The 21,623-nt window shown below is 46.5% G+C and overlaps 1 protein-coding gene and 1 pseudogene across 1 annotated transcript in view; both read right to left on the bottom strand.

Moving 5' to 3' along the window:
* The window catches only part of SPRYD7 (SPRY domain containing 7), a 503,469-nt gene that overhangs the window by 240,435 nt on the left and 241,411 nt on the right, over window positions 1-21,623 (bottom strand). Inside the window, exon 3 of the mRNA XM_069639108.1 lies at window positions 6,732-6,898. Within this exon, the coding sequence (XP_069495209.1) occupies window positions 6,732-6,898 (167 nt within the window). The remainder of the gene's footprint in view (window positions 1-6,731; window positions 6,899-21,623) is intronic.
* On the bottom strand, window positions 2,586-4,285 carry LOC138528334 (KH domain-containing, RNA-binding, signal transduction-associated protein 1 pseudogene; annotated as a pseudogene).

The following is a 21,623-nucleotide window of genomic DNA, read 5'->3' as shown; positions in this document are numbered from 1 at the left end:
TTCTTGCTGCCTGTTCCATCTGTGGTCACTCCAAAATACAGGTCTACATGAAGCCAGAGGGTACTACCAAACATTGAGTAGTACAGTGCAAACACTGTGGAATAATTCTTTGTACAGTTGTAAACATGCTTCAGGGTAGCCGCATACTAACTCCACCTGGTCTATTCTGGCCTCAGGGTGCCAAGCATCAACAATAGGGTATACCCGGACCTCTCGACTTGGGCATCCCCCTTAATGGTGGTACAGAGTCTTCTTGATGCCAAAACTCTCAAAATTCCATCCCCTCGTAGGAATGAATCCTGGCTGGCCAACTGTAAAGCACAAAGTATTTCTCCCACATCTGCTCCTTGGTGGGGACACCTGCATGTATGGAGTAAGGTGGCCTGTCACTGACAGGCCAAAAAGTGTGCCAAAATGGAACTGTCAGAGTTGTTATGAAGCGTAGAGATCATGTCACGCTTGCAAGACATGCTCTCTATTGGCTTCCCGTGGAGTCTAGAATTTTGTTTAGGACCCTAACCATAATCCAATAAAGTAGACAGGGCAATATGCCAGATTATCTGCAACAGCTTCTCTCTGTGAGAACAAGTACAAGAGCTTTAAGATCTAGTAATCAACACCTCTTACTTGTTCCAAAATGCTGAACCGTGAAGGTGGCCAACTTAGCCTTTTCTGCCATTGGGTCTAAGTCTGGAACTCTCTCCCCTCTCAGTTGAGAGGTATTGAATCGGCCGAGATTTTTAAGAAGGAGCTAAAGACTCATCTTTTTAATTAATCTCTTTTTAATGCTTCGACTGGTTTGAACTGATTCTCTGATCACTAACTTTTTATCTGTTTTTCGTGTTGTTCTTGTCTTGTAGCGCCCTCACGCCCTTGAGTCCATGGCCGCGCTATATAAATGTTATAAAGTAAAAGTTAAGTAAAAAGATGTTCTGTGCCCCTTACCGGTCCATCTCCAACTCGAAGAAGTCGATGCAGACTAGGTGCATGGGGGCCCAGAACTCTGCCAGTGAGGAAGATATGCTGCAGGACGAATCAGGGTCTTCCTGATGAAACACCTAGAACACTGCTGGTAGAGGACACTACATCAACCGATACTCTAGGGCAGAAAAATCTTGAACACCCTTCAAGTGTTCTGTTGCTGCCAAAATGTGCATGCTGGTCATGGAATGCATACAATACAGCTCAGGGGGATCGCTGCAATAGAACAAGGCGTCGTAATAGTCTCCGGCTTTGCTTTCCATTGAAGCCTGTTCTGGGTCTAAGGAAACATCTCTGGGAATATCCACGCCTGTGGTCTTGGCTAGGAACGGAGCAATGGCATGATCGGCTAACTGTGACAAACTGATTTCATCTCGGATAAAACGTGGTAGCTCAGATACCTCCAGAATACTGACATTGCAATAAGCAACTGGTACAACCTTAGCTGGGGATCCTAAGCAGTCCACGCCCCTGGCTCGATCTTGCTCCTGCTGACACACAGCCTGGCAGATAGCTCTGATGCCTTCTGTAGACAACTCTGTCCATGAGGTGGATCCAGCTGTATCATCCGGCAGAGCATGATGCCTCAGAGAGAGCATCAGGATCTAGGTTAGTGCGCTCATGTTGGTATTGTAAGGTAAAATTCTAAGTGGACATTGCAGCAACTCTGTCCATTCGGTGGATCCAGCTGTATCATTCGTCAGCGCATGAGGCCTCAGAGAGAGCATCAGGATCTAGGTTAGCGCGCTCATGGTGGTATTGTAAGGTCAAATTCTATGTGGACATTGCGGCACACCATCTGTGTCCAGTAGCATCCAGTTTCTGCGACTTCCAACACGCAAGTCAGAGGGTTGTTGTCCGTGCTCACCGTGACAGTGGCACCATGGATGTAAATCCTGCAACCTCTCTGTAACGGATCTCTTCAATGCCAAAAATGACAACTTGTGGACTGGGTAGTTTTTTTTTTTTTTTATTAAAAAAAGGACGAAACTTTATTGACAAAACTGCGGCAGGCATTTTGACAGAAGTTTAGCTACCTATTTAGGCAGTCTCCACACATTAATTCTCCTACTCACAAACCGGAAGGACAAGTACAAACCCCACAGGATTGGCAACTATGTACAATGTGAGATTTTATGGGTTGCTTCTGACACCACACCCCCTCACCTGCATTTTTTTCAACCTAATCAATGTGTTGAGATCAGCTTGCAGGACGACCACTAGGGTTGCTATGTGTGTGCTGCACCCCCCTGGCAAAAAGGCCATGGATCACTCCTTCTGAACGAGGCCAATTGGTCCAAACTATTTCCCAGTCACTCCAGGGAGGGTTGGCTCCCTGTACAGCAAGGTTTCAACCGTAATACGAAGGAACAGCATGCAGGCACAAAGGGGCTGGCCAAACCTACACCGTACTTCAAGGATTGCATAATGAGGTACCTGCTTTAACAGGATCTCAACACAACCGTAATGCGTCAAATTTCAACCTACGCCCGACAAAGGCAATTTTTTTTTTTATACAAAACTATTAGTTGGGGTCCATATTCCAACATTTGTATAACCAGGTATTCGAACTTTTAACCATTAAAATGTGAAATACGATGTGCAAATATGGTTGAGGACTGCCATCGAGCTAAGATGTTACTTTTGACATTTTACTCATTGCTTTTACAACCGAACAAAAAATTTAAAAAGTAACAGATTTTGAAAGGCAACCTAGGCTTGGGGTTCTGTAGTTACAGCTCTCTAAGATTTAAGTGTAACAAAAAGTATAAAAATAAACTTACGAGCGAACCAATAACTTCACAGCCAAGCATTAGCCCGAAAGTAACTCATTTTGAGAAATACAGTAGTTTACTGTAGAGCGAGTCTTCGCTACACTACACATAGCTAAAAATTAAATGGATTCGACAACTATTTGGAGCTCCATTAAAACACTCCTTGGTACAGAAGCCGGTATGAAGGAGAGCACGAAAGAATATAGACAATTACTTGTCTGCCTGAAAAGCAACAGGATGAGTCCGGAAACAGGTATTCGGGGAACGTGCACAATATGCCAGCCGCCATTAACTGCTTAATAGCGTCCGTAAGGATGGTCTCTGTAGGAGCCCTTCGTGGGCCGGGTCGGTGGTGCCTTCAGGGGACGCGAGCTGGTCCAGTCATCTTGTCCGTAACTGTCGTAGGATTCCGGCGTCTCACCGTGCACGTAATCATAATACTCTGCTGTATCTCCTTGACCCTGGCTGTAGTAGCCTTCGTACCCCTCGTAATTCTGCTCAGCATAGGTATCCTCATAGCTGTAATCGTTGTAGGGCTCTGCAGCAGGGGGCGGTGGGAGTGGTATCCTCTGAATGCCTGGTGGCCTCGCCCTGGTTGAAGGCATTCCTCTGCCCGATGGAGAAGGGGGAACACCACGACCTGCGCTGCCACCTCTTGGGAGGGGCCCTCCTCTTCCCAGAGGGGCCCCATGGGGTCCTAGAGATCCACGAGGAGGCGGTCCGCAACGTCCCCTGGAAACGGGGGCGGGAGGTGGAGGGGCGCCTCTGCCACGGACCGGTGGGCCACCGCGACCACTTGGCGACTCTGGTGGAGCCCCATTCAGGTAGGTCAGCTCCAAAAACTGGTCCTGGCAGATGTCATCCATTTTATCATGGGAGCTCCTTGACAACCCTCTCCACTGGACCATCCCGTCCGGGACCAGGAACTTTTTCACTTCTTCCATGGCGTGAGACATGCGAGTGTAGGCTTCACACAGGGGCCCAAAGACCTCAAACACATGCAGGTCGATGTTCAAATGGGCATATTTCGGATCGCCGCCTTTACGAAGGTCTTCCTCCTTGCCTTTATCCCGCATGGTGCCCTTGCCCAGGACGGAAATCTTGGCACCTGTGTCTTCCTGCAGCCTCTTGATGGTATTGCCCTGCGGCCCCAGGATCTTGCCCACAAAGTTGAACTTGGGGTACTGCTTGACGGGGACGATGACACGCTCCTTCAGCTTCATGTTCTTGTGCGAGAAGAGGTCCAGGTAGGTGTCCACCTCATCGTCCTCGCCCTTCTTGTCGCCTTTCTGCACCTTCTCGATTTCAGTACTGAGCAATTTCATGGCGAGGGTAATGCTGGGGTCTAGGCTGTCCTTTTCCGCCAGCAGCTGGGGCAGGTACTTGTTCTCCGGCTCCGATGAAGACGAGGCGGAAGGGGCTGGGTCTGAGTGGCCCCCGCGGGAGCCCTTGGAGAACCCGCCACGGCAGGAGCCCCGGCCGAGCATACTTCTCGAGCCCTGCATGGTAGCGAGCGCGGGGGTGGCGGAGACCTGGTGGCGGAGGGGCGCTGGCGGAGGTCACGGGAGAGAGGGCCGGGACGAGGCAAAGCTGCAAGAGGCGCGAGGAGGATGAGAGCTGGGTAGTTCTTTTGTACCCCTTGCAGGCCTCAGCTGGTGACAGTGACCAGTCTCATCTCACAGTTGGTCGCCTGGTAAAGGACAGCTACCAATCCCTCCATCCTTGCATCCAGAGGCAAGATGTAAGCCAACAGAGGACCAGTGTAGGCCGGATTAAGGCTGTGGCAAAGTAGGCCGGATTAAGGTTGTGGCAAAGGCCTGCTGACATCGGTCAGTCCACTTCTCAGCAAAGGGCTCTGTGGATAGTGAAAATGGTCCACAGAGCTGTCGGTAGTCCTAAGCTCAACTGGGTCTGAGTGTACTTTGGTGAGGTCCACAAGTGGTCGAGCAAGGTTAGCATATGCCGCAACAAACCTCTGGTAAGAGTTACAGAATCCCAGGAAAAACCTTCAGTGGGACACCTGACTGCTTCCATGGGACAACTGGCCCCAGAGCTGTTAGACTTTGTTCAAAAACCCATTCTGGTCTTGCCAGTCTTGTTGTTATCCTTCAAACCAAAGACACAACTATTGGCCTTGGAGCGGTCTTTTCACTAGTGGAAGATAGAGAAGTCAATAATATACATCAGCCAAAAATTATACACCAGAGAAAATAATTACTCCATAACAGAGTTGGAAGCCCTAAAGGGCAAATGGGCCAGCTTACAGCTTGCGTTTTTACCAAAACGGCCAAAGGTTCCAGTTTGTAACTGATCTGGGGGTCGGCACCCCTTAGCGCAGAGGTGGGAGGCCTACCATGGAGAAATCAAGAGCCAGTCCTACACCACCCGTCTGAGGTGAATGGTAGCAGTTGAGAGTGCCCAAAATCCTGCCCCCTCCTGTGGGCCAACCTGTTTGAAAGCAGTCCACCTTTGTCTCACGGCATGCCTCCTCGACAAGACTGCTCGACTTTATGCATCTTTTCCAGAGACCAAGACAGAACAGTGAAAGCCTGAGTCGAGTGCCCCACCCCAGCAAGAAATCCCGGACCAGACCACCAACTAACAGTTTTTCCGCCTGCAGCAGTACATTGCCAGCAGAGAACAGAAAATGGAGGGAGAGGAATGCAGCCACAGCACCCGTGTGCAGTGGCAAGAACAGCCAGGTATTGCCACCGAGTGTTGGCAGCAAGCAGATCTAGGCACCACTGTCTGCCTCAGACCACCGGGGACTTGTGGTGGGAAAACAAAATCAAGCCGGTCACTCGGAGCAGGGACCCATAACATGAAAGATAGTGGACTTCCCAGACCACCATTGGGGTTTTGTGGCGGGCCCACACAATGGAAGTGGGTGGGGCATAGCATATTTCTAACTTTGCCTAAAATCTCATAGTCCCGAGTGTAAAAAGGAAGGGCCAGAGAGCAAATCCACAGAGAGAGTTCCAAAATGTTTAAACAGTGTAGGTATATGGAGAGCCGAGCACAGCCTGGTCAGAGTTTGCTGGATGATCTAGTAGCGATCAAGTTGGCCTCCCTCTCTCTGAAGTTCAGGATTGTCGCTTTGAGGGGCTGGGGGACCGCTGTGCAGAGTGAGCACATTCAACCTTTAAGTATGTCAAAAGCTTAGATGCTCCACCTCTTTTCCAAGGAAGTTTGCATTGTAACCCCTCACCCTTCGACAATCAGATTACTTCTGTTGCTGTGGCAAGAGCACACCCTCCAGCTTTCATCTATAGTTCTTCCAACCGTTCAGAGAGGGTAATCTTCCATATTTGAACTGTACTCTATAGTTACCTCAACTTCCATATTTGAACTGTACTCTATAGTTACCTCAACTTCAGATTTTGCAGTGTATGCAAAAACCCTACAATACAATCCAAAAGTGTCACATTTGCCAGATGTGCAGTTTGACTGGTTTGTTACACAAGTACACTAATTATCTCAGAAACAAATGTATAGAGCTGCATAAGTGACCAGAAGAACCATGTACAGAAAATGTGTCGATTGTTTTGCATACTTTTCAACAAATATTGTATAGGTGTTAAACAATTATAGCAACAAGGCCGACTTAACAGAGGCCAGCTAAAAAAGAAAGTAGTGCAATTGTTAAGGGATACAAATTATCTAAATTATTGCATTCCATAACTCATACAAGAATCCAACAGGCGAGATCTGCTAAAATCCCAATCCCACTCCATTCGGATTTTACACAGTACATACGTTTCGATAACCCTTAGTAACTAGTCTGCCTCATGTTTGCTAGCATAGGAATACTTACTCGGACCACCAAAAGAAGAAAGCCAGATAGACCACAGGTGAGGTACATCCCAAAAAAGATTGTGTGAAGCAGATTAATTTATGCATTCAGTTTCACAACCACCACTTTGAAGCATGTTGCACACAAAAGAAGAACTTGCAATACCCAAAATAAAAACTCACCACCACATCCCCTTCCTGTGGAAGGCTGTTAGCCGGCAACCGTGTTTTCTCCTCGTTGTTGTGATAGATGGCACCATCATTCCTCAATACAAGACTATGGACATCTCGACCAAGCGGGGTCTGGTTCAAGTTTGCCTTTTGTGTTGCAACTCCTATACCCCATACACCTAAATGGATAGGGTAGACAGTGTAAAGAAGTTATTTTTTTTTATTTTTTTATTTGAAAAATCTAGTTTTAACATATGTAAAAACTTGTGTCTCAATTCTACTAACATTACACTAAACTCCTCCAAACCAATAGTTCTTCACATCACAGAAAGAAAGAAGGCAGATAATCAGAAACAAGGATAAGAACACATCAGCCAGTTTGTACACGACATGCAAAGAGACAATTCATTTGCTGTTCATTTTCACCAAAACACAGAATTGAATCTTGAGGTCACAGCTCAAAACGGGCATTTCAGAAGTGCATCTAGATAGTTTACAATTGCACCAACATGTTTTACATTCGCACCAGATGAAATCTTGAGCCACCAAGTGAACATATCATCTAAGGGAGCAAATTGACCTAGATGTATAGATCGCAAATCACTAGTTTTCTCACACTCAATGATTAAGTGTTTCAGCGATACAATTGCCAATGAACAGAAGCGACATAGATTGTCTTTTGCCAGTTTGTCTTTTCGTTGCCAAAGAATTTCCTTAGATTTCAAGATATTCAATCGAAACCTGAGGAATTGCTCGCGGTAGTAGCGAGAAGGAGAATGCATTAAATAATGTGACTGGAGATTTAACTTTTTTTGACCAATGTCTAGCCAGTGTGTGGAGGATAGTTTTTCTCGTTTGTCTAGGTTGATGATCCAAGCCCAAGACTCGAATTTCTTTTTTGCAACTTGTGGTCTGGTCAAAAGATCAAACTCGGAGATTCCTGCATCATCAACCCAAGCTTGTACTCTCGAACGCCACATATCTAATAATGTAGCATTGGAATCAACATAGAATTTGTTGAATATTTGATAGGCGGGCATTGGATTCTCAACTGACATTTTTCGCAGTAATGCGATTGATTTCCAAATCACATGGCTATGCAGTGAGTTCAGTGACAGTTCATCTCGTAACAATATCATTGAGACACATTGTGGTAGATGGAGAATATAGCGCCAAAACCGCCCCTCTAGAGAGTTCCAAATGCACTCGCTAATGTTCCAGCTGACCTCAGCACCAAAAGTTAGTATAGGTACTACCTTTTGTAGGTAGAACGTTAAGACTGGGGATAATGAAAATTTACCATAACTTTTGTTTATTTTTGATGCTTGAAAGGCAAGACTCAGTTTTTTGTTTCAGGTCTTTCACCCATTGATGTTCACAAATAGAATTGTTAAACTGCACACCCAAGTATCTTATTGAGTCTACAGTGTCAAGGAACTGGCCATCTACAGTCCACCTAAACGCCTTTGCCTTTTTACTTACAGCAGTGCCAATTGCCACAATTTTTGTTTTTTCAGTGTTATTTGTGAGCTCATTGATCGTTAGGTACTCAAAGAGTTGAGCAACCTTTGAAGACCAATTTGAGTTCTATCAATCAGCACCAAATCATCTGCGTAGGCACAACTTACTGGAATACGGTTAACCTTTGGGGGAAAAACAGTGGACATGACCTAGATGATCCGGTAAATCCGCCAAAAATAGTTTGAACAGATCTGCAGCAAGGGGGCACCCCTGCTTTACACCCCTTGCCGTTGGAATGGGATCGGACAGATCTCCATTTCTATTTAGGCATACCCGGATTGAGGTGTTCGAATGAAGAGCCATGATTGGATCAAGAATATTTAGTGGGCACTTCCACTTTCTCAATTTGTTCCAGAGGAGGCCTCTATTTATACAGTCGAAGGTCTGCTTCATATCAATAAATGCTAGGTGTCATGAACCATCGAACTCGCCCCTTCTGGTACTCCTGGTCCCTGACACGTCGGGCCTTACACTCCATAATACTACCAACATGGCGGCAAGCTCAGAACGCTGCTCACCAGTCTTCACGTTCTACGCAGCGTCCTCTATAAAGAAGCCACACCCCCACGCGTCAACGCTGCTACTAGCTGTGATCGGACATGTGCTCCGTACCTTCTCTTGTGCTACATGCTATCCCCTGGCCCCTGGATTCTCTTCTCCTGACTTCTTCCTTCTTATCCAATCTTCCCGGAATCCCAGCGTCGCTTCCGCATACCCCCCCTACTCCTTCTTGAATATTCCCGGAGTTTTCCTTTGATCCTGGGCATCGAAGCTGAATGTAATCTGGAAGCCGAGGACGGCCGAGCGGGCTTATTTAAGTCCCGAACCATATGAAAGAAGACTCCGCCTAAAGAGGACATCAGGCACCACAGACAGGTGAGAAGGGGTGAAACCTGTGACAGATTGAGACGCTACCTGACCGAAGTCGTTATAGACATGGAGACGGCCATCCAGGATCTTATGCCTGGCATGCAAGAACTAACGACCGAAGTACAGAACTTGTTTTAGCGAGGCGTTCTCCGCTTTCAATTGGTACTTTCACGTGACTCTACCACAAAAGGACAGTGTGCTATTGGGCGGCATTGTTGACAAATATGATGGCTGTGCAAAAACCCTCTGGGGATTCCTTGATTCTCGTTTGGTCCACTTTACCTTTAAACCTTATTATTTTTCCAACCCCAGGGCTAAAGTGGGCTTTATTATTTCTCACCTTTCCGGGAATGCCTTAGCCTGGGCCACACCATTAGTTAACACCGGAGATCCCCTTTTGGATGATTATGATGGATTCATTCAAGCACTAAAAACTATGTTTGACCGCCCAGAACAGGTCGTTGGTGCTCAAGAACGTTTACTCGATTTTCAGCAAGGCTCTCAGGACATGCTCACCTACGTAACTCGATTCAAGCAATTGGCTAAAGAAGCGGGTTGGCCTTCTGAAGCTTGCTTCACCCTCTTTCGAAGAGGGCTAAATGAAGATATTAAGGATGAATTAGCCAGGGTAGCACGTCCTAGTTCTTACCAGGCACTTATGGATCTTGCTCTACAGATTGATTTTCGCATCCAGGAAAGAAGGGCAGAGAAAAGGAGGACTAAGTCACCCATCCAAAAAAATCCCCTTGTGGGCCCTTCAAAATCCGAAGATTCTCCTGTTCCTACAAATGAACCCGAACCCATGCAGCTAGGGGCCTTCCGTGGACCCATATTATCCCCCCCCCCCCAAAGAAAGGTTGAGAAGGATCCATACTGGCTTATGCATGTACTGTGCCTCAGACAAGCATTTAGTCAGAGAATGTCCCTTAGCCCCTCCACGGCGTTCGGGAAACGCCAGCTCCCGATCCTAGATGGAGCTCAGTTTCGGGAGAGAGATGCAGGCTCCACATCTATACCATCCTTGAACTCTCCTCGACAAAACTCCCTGGTAATCTTACAGGGAGTTCCTATCGTCATCCAAGAAGGAATCCTACCCCATTCTGGCACTAGTGGACTGTGGGGCCATGGGAATATTCATAGATCAGGAATGGGTCCTTAAACATCATATTCCTTACAAATCCCGGAACGTCTTGCAACCTGTAGAAGCAATTGATGGAAGACCTTTTTCTTCTGGACCCATAACCCTTCAGACTAAGGAAATTGAGCTTGCTATAAACCATCACCGAGAAAAGAAAGTTTGACATCATGAAATCTGCCCATTACCCAATTGTATTGGGAATGCCCTGGCTACAAAAACACAACCCATACATCAATTGGACAGCAGGTTCCCTGTTCCTAGGTTCCGAATTTTGCATGTCCCATTGTCTGCTCCTGGATCCTTCACCGACAACATCAGAAGAAAGTTCAACAACTCAGCAAGGTCCTCTTATGGTCTCCAACATCATCCAGGTTCCTAAAACCTACCAGGAATACGCCAATGTGTTCTCTTCTGCTATTGTCCAAGCCTTACCACCCCATAGGCCTGAGGACTGTGCTATTGAAACCGAACCTTCAGCTGTGATTCCCTTTGGAAGGATGTTTATTCTGTCTGAAGCCGAGAAAAAAGCCCTTCGTGAATACCTAGATACAAACCTAGAAAACGGCACCATACGCCCATCCAAGTCTCCGGCTGGAGCCTCATTTTTTGTTCCTAAAAAAGACACCAAGGAGCTCAGACCTTGTCTTGATTATCGAGGTCTTAATCAGTGCACTCTTAAGGATCGTTATCCATTACCCTTGATCTCAGATATCCTGGAAGCCGTAAGATGAGCCGTAATATTTACCAAATTGGATCTCAGGGGTGCTTATCATTTGATTCATATTAGAGAAGGAGACGAATGGAAGACAGCCTTCAGAACACCCTTTGGTCATTACGAATACTTGGGCATGCCCTTTGGACTCTCTAATGCTCCGGCAATCTTCCAACGCTTTATGGACCGGGTGTTTTCAGATATGCTATTTCTTTTCGTCATCGTCTACTTGGACGATATTTTGATATTCTCTAAGGATCCTCTCAAGCATGAAGAACATGTTAAAGCAGTGTTACAACAGCTACGTAAACACAAGCTTCTAGCAAAACCTGAGAAATGCCTTTTTCTTTCATGTTTCCACTGTTCACTATCTAGGATTTGTCCTTAGCCCAGATGGCATAGGCATGGATCAATCCAAGGTTAAGGCCATACTATGCTGGCCAACTCCGACCACCGTAAAACAGATCCAATCTTTCCTGGGCTTGGCCAATTTCTATAGGAAGTTCATACCATCCTTCTCCGATATTGTTCAACCGATCATCTCCTTGTTGAAAAAAGATACTGCCTATCATTGGACCCCAGCCCAGGAGAAGGCCTTCCAACGCCTGAAAACAGAATTTGCACAAGCCCCCATCCTGGCTCAACCGGATATAAATCTACCATTCCTAGTGGAAACAGACGCCTCTAACTAGGCCATCGGAGCAGTTCTGAAACAGGAACTCGATGACGGGCTGCAACACCTATTGCCCATCTTTCACGGACATTGACCTCCAGTGAAACTCATTACTCAGTCTTAGAAAAGGAACTTCTAGCCATCCGTCAAGCCTTCACAGAGTGGCATCATTTACTTCTAGGAGCTAAACATCCTGTCCAGGTTTGAACAGACCATCGAAATCTCCAAGGGTTACAGGCCCTGGAATGCAGGAACAGCCATCAGGCCCGTTGGGCATTCTTCTTTGCCCAATACCAGTTCCAGATTCACCATGTTCCGGGAACACAAAATGTAATCGCTGACGCCTTGTCTCGGCGCCCTGACTGACTATGAACCTCCTGAAGACCGAACATTTCCCAAGATGTTTGCCCACACAATATTTGTAGCCCAGGCGGCCATCCTCCTAGATGAAGTCCGCATTCAGACTCAATCCTCGGAGCTCTGGAAAGATATCTCGGACAAGAACCAGTGGAAATTGAAGACCAAACATGGATACTTGTTCAAAGACAATGCCTTGGTCATCCCAACACAAAAACTACAGCAAAGGATAATAAATCTGTGTCACGATACTCTTTACTCTGGGCATCGTGGCATTACCAATACCCTCCGATTAATACAAAGGCAATTTTGGTGGCCTGGAATGAAAGCTGACGTACAACTGTATAGTCAGGCATGCTCTGTCTGTAATCAAAACAAACATGACAACAAAAGACCAGAGAGTCTATTGCAGCAACCTCCACTTCCAACAAGGCCTTGGGAATTCATAGCGACAGACTTCATTGTGGAATTACCACCTTCCAGGGGATACACAACCATCATGGTCACCATTGATTTGTTCACTCATGTGGCCCATTTTACACCTCTGTATAAACTGCCCTCCTCGTCAGAACTTGCTGGAATTTTCCTGGAACACATATTCCGACTGCATGGACTTCCTTCCAAGATCATATCGGACAGAGGGCCCCAATACATTTCTCAGTTCTGGAAACATCTTTGCCAAATACTAGGATTCCAACGCGCTCTTTCCTCAGGATATCATCCCCAAACCAAGAGCCACAGAGCGCGTAAATCAAACCTTGGAACAATACCTCCTTTGCTTCACTACCAAGGTACAGGACGATTGGTCCCTTTTAATACCAGTGGCTGAATTCGCCTATAATAATTCAGACCACTATGCTGTTAAGACCAGTCCTTTTTTCTGTAGCCAAGGATTCCACCCTTCGGTTCTACCCTCCATCCTTCCTCATCCTACACCAGTTCCAACAGTCGACTCCTGGATTGAAACACTCATTAATGTTCAAAGAGAAGCCAAAGAACAATTAGAAAAGGCCAGGACCCAGACCAAACTGTATGCGGACTCCAAACGAAGACCAAGCCCCTCCTACACAATAGGGGATAAGGTTTGGCTATCCTCGAAACTGCTGCCACGGCATCTGCGACCAAATAAATTGGCTCCTCTATATTATGGGCCATTCCTTATAAAGGAAATCATCAACCCAGTGGCCTACCGACTCAAGTTACCAGACTCCTGGAAGAAAATCCACCCAGTCTTTCACACGTCCTTAATGAAGCCACATGTCCAGACCTCTCGAACTAACCTTCGGCCCGAACCAGTACTCATCAATGACCAACTGGAGTATGAGGTCTCCAGGATTTGCGATTCTAGATATAGACGTGGCAAACTCCAGTACCTGGTGGAATGGAAAGGATATCCCCCCAGTGAACGCACTTGGGAACCTATCTCAAATCTAAATACCCCCAGGATACTCAGAAGGTTCCATCTCATACACCCGGGCAAACCCGGTGGAACGAGTTTCCGGAGGAGGCATGCTGTCATGAACCATCAAACTCGCCCCTTCTGGTCCTCCTGGTCCCTGACACGTCGGGCCTTACACTCCATAATACTACCAACATGGCAGCAAGCTCAGAACGCTGCTCACCAGTCTTCACGTTCTACGCAGCGTCCTCTATAAAGAAGCCACACCCCCGCGGCCCCACACGTCTCAACGCTGCTACTAGCTGTGATCGGACGTGGGCTCCGTACCTTCCCTTGTGCTACTTGCTATCCCCTGGCCCCTGGATTCCCTTCTCCCGACTTCTTCCTTCTTATCCAATCTTCCCGGAATCCCTGCGTCGCTTCCGCATGCCCCCCCCTACTCCTTCTTGAATATTCCCGGAGTTTTCCTTTGATCCTGGACATCGAAGCTGAACGTAATCTGGAAGCCGAGGACGGCCGAGCGGGCTTATTCAAGTCCCGAACCATACGAAAGAAGACTCCGCCTAAAGAGGACATCAGACAACACAGACAGGTGAGAAGGGGGGAAACCTGTGACACTAGATAGATGTTATACCTGGCTTTCTGAGCTTCAAATTTCAGGATTGTGAGAATCAAGAGGTTTACATCGACACCCACACCTTTTGTGAAGCCAGTTGCCGTACATCAGGAATACCAGATGATTCCGCCCATTAAACAAGCTTCAAGCGCAGCTGAGAACCAAAGGTCTTCCCGATTGGATCTAGGAGAGCAATCGGTCGGTAATTGTTCGGGCAATCCCAGCTACCTTTCTTATGGATGGGGACTATAATGGCTGTTAACCATGACACCGGAAGACATTTTTGCAGAGCAATGCAGGCAAATAAACGCTCAATAAAGATGGGACCAGACAGTTAGATTCTCCTTCAGCATCACATTGCTAATCAGGTCGGGCCAGCAGCATGAGAATTCTGTAGGCTCTTAATTGCCAGTTCAATTTCATCGAGCGAGGTAGCAACAGCCCAAGAACCCTGATTTACAGCCGAATAACACAACAGGGTTAGTTGAACTGACAAAAACATGAGAGAAATGTCTGGACCATCTATTGCCAGAGATGGTATTTTGAGGTGTAGTTGAACGGTCCATTGTGCCCATGTTTAATATCTGCCAAATTTCTCGAGTGTTCTTGGTGATTAACAGCTGCATCATCAGTTCAGCACGATCTTGTTCGATGATAGCTTTATGTGAGATTAACCAGTTTCTGTAGATGGCTCTTCTCGTTCTCACTGCATCTGGTACCAGACTCTTTGGTACATTTCTTTTAATTATGCGTAGCTCTTGACGTAGGGATTTTTTTTCCTCATGGATGACTAGGCTGAACGCATGATTATGATGAGTGTGCGTTAAAGCCCGAACCTTGGTGACGATTGGATGGTTAATTAGTAATGAGGGGTAATCAACAACATTCAATAGGCCAACAAATCTGTCAGTCATATAGCTGATCTGCGGGGCATTTATGCGGCATTTATGCGAAGACGATTACCCGCAGTATTGGTTTCAATTGGAAGATTGTATACTTGTCCAGAGGTAGAAGAGTCTAATAGACAGCTAAGTTTCAAGAGCTTATGGTCACTATTGGTCATGTGTTGAATTTGCAGGCTTAAAATCTTCGGCTCAAAGGTCCTTGAAACCCAGAAATAGTCAATGATGCTATGCTGAGGCTCACGATGCCAGGTTGGCTGGGCAGGGATGTCGCCACTGACAGCACCATTTAACATAACACAGTCTCGCGATTTCATTGCGTCGGCGCACATTTGCCCTCTGGCTGCCACATCCCTTGATGGACGTTGCTTGTAACAATTGGTAGACTGATCCAATTGAAACCATGAACAGTTGAGGTCTCCACAGCAAATAATTGTTAAGTTGTTGTATGACAACATTGCATCATCCATTAAATTACATACAGAATTGACAAACACCTTTGCGCTGATTTTTGCAGGGGTCCAATAGCTGCTCACAATGAGATGTTTTTTCATCGCTGGGCTAGAGATCAGTGTGTGCATGATGATTCCTTGGACATATGGGTTAGGATTTGAACAGATCGGAGAAGACCAATTTGGAGAGATACAAGTCATTATTAGTAGCCCAGCGCTAGGTCTTCCCTGAGCATTTTTGACCGCTGGATTTACTGACATAGTGAAACCATCTCTCCAAGGAGGGTCTAGTAACCACGTCTCCTGCAAGCAAATAACAAAGACTTGATCCAAGGCGACCTCAAAGTTGAACATATGTTTAAATCCTCGGGTGTTCCATGAAAATATAAAGTTTTGCCCTTCCGAGGAACTCAATCATGGCTAGGCTTGTGCATAAGATCGGTCAGGATTTTCACGGCTTGCATTTGAACTTTCAGGGCGGCTCTGGATCTGAGCAGTACGCATAAGAAACCGTACATGCGATACGTCAGAACTCTTCTTGGCCCTCTGCCTATAATAAGCAGAGTCAGACGAACGAGATACAGTTGCTTGCACTGGTTCCACGGAGATGTCAAAGCCAAAGAACAGGAGATTGTCAGCAGCTTTGAGAATCGTATTGCGAACCCCTGCTGAGTCAATGTGAAGCAGAACTGAATCAAAGCAACGATCCGTTGCATATTCAACAATTTTGATATCATCTGAAGTTATCGAGCAGAGGGGTGGAATACATTTGAACAGCTTTAGCACATTGCCTCTGTTGAGATTCAGCTCTTTATCGTCACTGTGAATGTTCTGGAGCCTTAACTTATAACTGTGCCCAGCCTGTAAGGTAGGCTTTGGATCATGAACTCGAGATTTGGAGTGTGTGAGTTGTTTGCGTTGATTCAGGCTCAGTTTTGGATTTAGGCTCGGGACAGACGGACTTGTAGTTGGCAATGTTCCTCAGTCCGCTCCAGAATTTGATGAGAACTTGCCGTTATCATTAGATGGAACAGGACCGTTGGTACTTTTTGCTTGACTCTTTGCATATGTGGGGTCCAAATTTGGATTAGCATCTGGCGACTATTGTCTTCCTTAGAGCAAGGATACGTAGATAAGTCACATAGCTCCGTTGAAACAGACACCATGGACGTTACTGACGAGCAATCATCAGAGGTGATTCGCCTTCTTTTTAGGAGTGGTTTCGAAGGCTGCGCATTACCACCCGGCACTTTTGTGCAAGCATGTCCACTTGCACCAGTGTTGCGTACAAATAGCCCCGGTCTTGGGGGGGGGGGGGGGGGTCGTCAGATTTCTTATAATTTTTTTTGTGTTAGAATGGCCAGAAGTGCTGGATTTATTTTTGTAAGACCTTGTGACTGGAGCACACTTTTGCTTCTTATTCGGAACCAACGGTTTTACTGATTCCAAATGAGGCACATTGCGGTGCTTGCGAGTCCAGATGGAGCTGACCTTTGGGAAGCTTTTCTAGCCCTGTAATGGAAGCCGGTAAACCTGGAGTGATAAGATTTTTGTTAACCTCAAGTGAGGGCTGAGCCACAGCACTGTTGAGACGTGGTGGCAAAATTAGGTCAGTGATTGGCACTGGTCGAGGGTCTCCTGGTGGCACACTCAGTGCATCACTTGATCCAGGTACCTCAAAGGAATTGGTGTGTAATGAATTCGCAGAAAAGGGTGTGTGAGCGCCTGATTTGGCAGAATTTTCGTTGATCAAGTTTTTGTGCTGGCAACCACATGAGGCGTTGACTAAATTGGATTGCTTCCTCATCCATTTGACTGCATCTAGCAACCCTGAGGTCAGACTGTCATTTTGACAGTGATGACGTGCCGCCAGGTCGGCAAGCCGAAGTTGCCATTGCATCGTTGATTCAGCTTCTGCCGGCATTTGATGTTTCAAGAATTGGGTGATGCCATCAAATTGGTCCATTTTAGTGGTTAGGGTCATCAAAATGGCGGCCTGATCACAAATAGATTAATTCAATGATTCGTAAAGTTTGACAAAGGGAATCATTGCTTGTGATGATGCAGCAAGAACGTTGTTGTGGATTTGAATGGCAGCCGCAACTGAGAGACTTGATTTTGACGGAGTTGTAGGACAGTCAGCACTCAAACTCACTCAACGTGATGAGTCACTATGAGGAGTTTGCATGTTTGAAAAGTTGGCTGGGTCAGGAATCGATCGTACTTTTTTGGACAAATTTCTTATTTCAGAAGATAAAAAGGCAGATTTGCCATTTTCCTGGATTCCAATGATTTCTCTGCGAGGCGGCCGGAAAACGCCTGTTGAGGCGTAAAGGTGAGTGAAGCGGCCGAGGCAAGTTTCAAAGTTGGTTGCGACAAAAATCTGGCGACAATTTTGACAGGGGATGGTAAAAGTAAGTTATTGATTGCCGGTAAGTGCAAAGCTTGTGGATTAGATATTGAGACCATAGGTTTCGCAGCAGCGGTTGCAGATTTCATTATATCGTGGGCAGCTCGAGGCTTGTCCGTAATAATGTGAGCAGCTTCAAGATCCGGGTCGAGCAAACAGTTGGTTGAGTTTTCTGTAGCGCGGCTCAATACCGGTGAGGTCGCGAGAGTCACATTAGGATCAGCTGATTCAGGCTGTGCTGCCTCCTCGGTAGCCTGTGAGACGCTCATGATCTCGGCGTCCGTGATGTCGAACGGGGAGAAATAGATGTCGGGTGAATCCGCATTCATTGGTGAATCTCGTGAGTCTAGTGGAATTAGGGTATGCTCCTGGTCCGACACAGACACGGGAACTGAAGCAAGAGCTGAAAGTGTCAACAACATAGTCGGGCGAGCAACCACCGGAGCCTGAAAAATGTCACGCCCATCCGCTGAGCAGGCAGCATCATCATCATTCAAGGAAAACGGAGCACCACAAGTCAAAGCACCTGTCAGTGCGGACTGCTAAGGGGCTGAGGCTGAGATGTGGCTTCAGGCAACTCGTACAGGGTTGACTCCGAGTTAATGGCAAGAGTATTTTGTGCTAAAGAAGTTATGTCTATATATCATTGCTAACAACTTTAAAGAAAATCAATATTTAATATACGGTATGGTTTACAATCAGATGCAAAAAAACGATATGATGTACAATGTTTTACATGGAAGATTGGGGGGGAAAAGTCACTAGTTCTTCTAAAAACATCATCATTGGCAACACTAACATAGCAAACTATTTCCCACAATGTAGATACTATTTGCAACCACATTAAGCCCCTCTTTGAAGGCTAAAATATGCAGCCCATTAGCTCAGTGAACTCTTAAAAACTGGGTTTGTTTTAGCCTGTGATTAGCAGTTATGGCTCCATGCAAAGGATTGTTAGATACCACCACAGATGGGGTTGATAGTGTAGCTGAAAGAGATGGTGTAGCCGAAAGAAAAACGTGGTTAACTGAGAAACCTACTGGCTGCCAAAATCAGTGCCAAGAAAACACATACAAGTTCAGTCCAAAAGAAAAACGAGACAATACCTTAATCATGCTAAAAAAGTAAATGTATTTTACTTATTTGCAAGCTTTCATGGTATTTCACCCCTTAAGAGTGCTGTCTGGAAGTCAGGGGGATATGTTAGTGTCAGTCATGGTAGGTAAATTCAAATGCATGCACATTTTCAATACATTGGCGGGTGGCAGGCTTGAAAAGACATCAGTTTCATGAATCACTTTCCCAACTAACAGATTCTCGCTTTCTCCACCCAAAGAGCAGGCATCACAGCATTCAGATCTGACACTTTCCATCACTTTTTCTAAAGCTGTTCACGGACATCAAACTTGACAGTGCACAAGCCCCATCAGCCTTTCCAGAGCAATTAATAGTTCCTAGACTCCCTCCAGCCCAGCGCATCTGCCCTCAAAAACGCCCCCGCGGAAAACCTTCCCAGTCACTTTTCAGGGACCCCATCGCAAGTCAAAATGCCACCATTTCCTCATGACTGATGTAACATAATCCTGACATGGTATTTGTCACAAACATCTCACAGTAGGCTCCACAAGTCATAGGCATAACACATAACTGGTTGGAGCTCCCCTATTTTGGCCTTCAACTGAAGGCACAAGCCACCTGATATGTAGAGGACTATGCCACCACTTATCTTACAACGGTACCAGCCTGACATACTGAGTTTCAACTGGACTGCACCTACCATGACTGGCACCAACTCGTCCACTCCTGCCTTTCTGAGAGCATTGTACACCCTGTTTAACTTGACCTGGCCCGATATGCTTCCTTACCAGGTGTAAGTGTGACCCTCCATGAGTGGGGTCATGTACATGTTGAAGAGTAGTGATGAGGGGGTGAGCCTTGTGGAACACCACAGGTGGGTGTGCGAGGTGCTCGGCTAAACGGTGGTAGCCAGACGATTTCCGTTCTGTCAGGAAGGATGTTATTGCTAATAGTACAGTTATGGTCATCACTATGTATTGGATTCTTTTGATGAGGGTTGCATAGTCGACTGTGTTGAAGGCCACTGAAAGATCCAATAGTATTAGTGCAGAAATAGCGTTAAGTCAGAGTTTATTTTTAGTTCATCCCAGATGGAGAGTAGTGCTGATTCCGTTCCTCTCGTAGATCTGAAGCAGACTTGCACTGGTACAGTAGGTGGTTGGTTTCTACATGTGTCAGAATTTGCCCATGTGCATAGGTTTTTATGAGTTCCACCCAGAAGAACAAGTTACTTACCAACTAACGTTTTTTCGATTGGATTTTCCTCCCACGTATTCCTCATCTTAGATATTCTTACCTTTAGCTTTGCTGCTTTGGAAATTCGTTCTCTCTCCACCAAAGGGTGCTCCACTCGAGGCTGCAGCGTCAATGTCCCTCGGCGGCATTGGTAGAGTGCTGACGTCATCCGCTGCATAAATACCTTGAGCGTGCACGTTGGCCTCAGTTCTGTTTTTTCCAACAGATTGTAGTTAATGGCGTGCCTCTTCACCGAAGACTTAAAAGAATTTACAGTGTAAATCACGTAAACTGTATTGTGGGGTAGGCTGGGAGGGTCGATGAGGCATACGTGGGAGGAACATTCTGTCACGATCTGAGCTCCACGAAGTTAGGTATACCTCCGTTCCCAAGTACCAGTCAGAGAGGTAGATAACTCGCTGACCGATTATTGAGACCACAGGTGGTGGGGACAGGAACACGGATCACAGGTGGATGCAAGAAAGGGATAGGGTTAGACAAGATAATGCCAGTACAACAAATGTAACACTATAAGGATTGTTGTCTCCTACCTGAGAGAAGACCGATGTGAGCTCAAAACCTAGATGTCCCTCCCTGGGAGATGGAAAAACAAACCAGGGCCCACCCGATGTTTCTTAATCTTGAGGTACAAAGAAGTGATGGCAGAAGCAGTTGTTCATGAAAGACCAAGGTTCAACTATTGTCCAAGTTCACCAAATCTAAGGGTAAAGCAAAATTAATCCAATAGCCAAGTCCAAAGTTCCAAAAACCGTGAAGAACTCAATACCAGGATTTCAAATGTAGTAGGGTAATCCAAATCAGTCCAATATCCAAAGCAGGGTCCAAAACACAAGGTAGCCGGATCGTAGCTCAGGAGCAGAAGTTGGCAACACGCCGTGAGAACAGATGAGAAGCGTATGCCTGAAAGTGGGTGTCGCTTATATTCCGTGTTTCCTGATCATGTGATCGTGTGGAAACTGCCCCTGATTGGCCCTGGCACACATCACGTGACCCCACGCTTAAGCGTTGTTTGTAATTCTACGCGCACGCGCGTGGTCACGTGAGCGGCCAGGTCATCTAAATGTCCACCGGCACCACAAACGCCACGGCAGCATCCATCCATAACGCTGCCCCAAGTGCTGTGATGTCGGCACTGCTGTGCGGCACTGAGCCGCAGCCGTCAGTGATCCCCGGCCCTCATGGTCTGACGCCACGGAACCCGAAGACATCCCGCACTTCTCTTGACGCCGAGCCCGGCCACCCATGTGACGTCGTCGCAAGGTGGGTGGAGATCTGTGCTGTTGCATGACACATCCAATCGAAAGAACGTTTGGTAAGTAACTTTTTCTTCGAATGGATTGTGTCCTCCCACTTATTCCTCAGATAGACTGCCAAAGCAGTTCTGTATTGGCGGTGGGAGTAGAGGAAGTTTAGTCATGTACAGAATGAAGTACTGATTTAGCGAATAGACCTCCTTGAGAAGTCGTCGAATCTAGAGCATAATGTTTTATAAAAGTATGCATGGATGACCATGTGGCTGC

The sequence above is a fragment of the Ambystoma mexicanum genome, chromosome 7q (assembly GCF_040938575.1).
Source record: "Ambystoma mexicanum isolate Mex_15411 chromosome 7q, UKY_AmexF1_1, whole genome shotgun sequence".
NCBI lineage: Eukaryota > Metazoa > Chordata > Amphibia > Caudata > Ambystomatidae > Ambystoma > Ambystoma mexicanum.
This window is presented reverse-complemented; position numbering and strand designations above follow the sequence as displayed.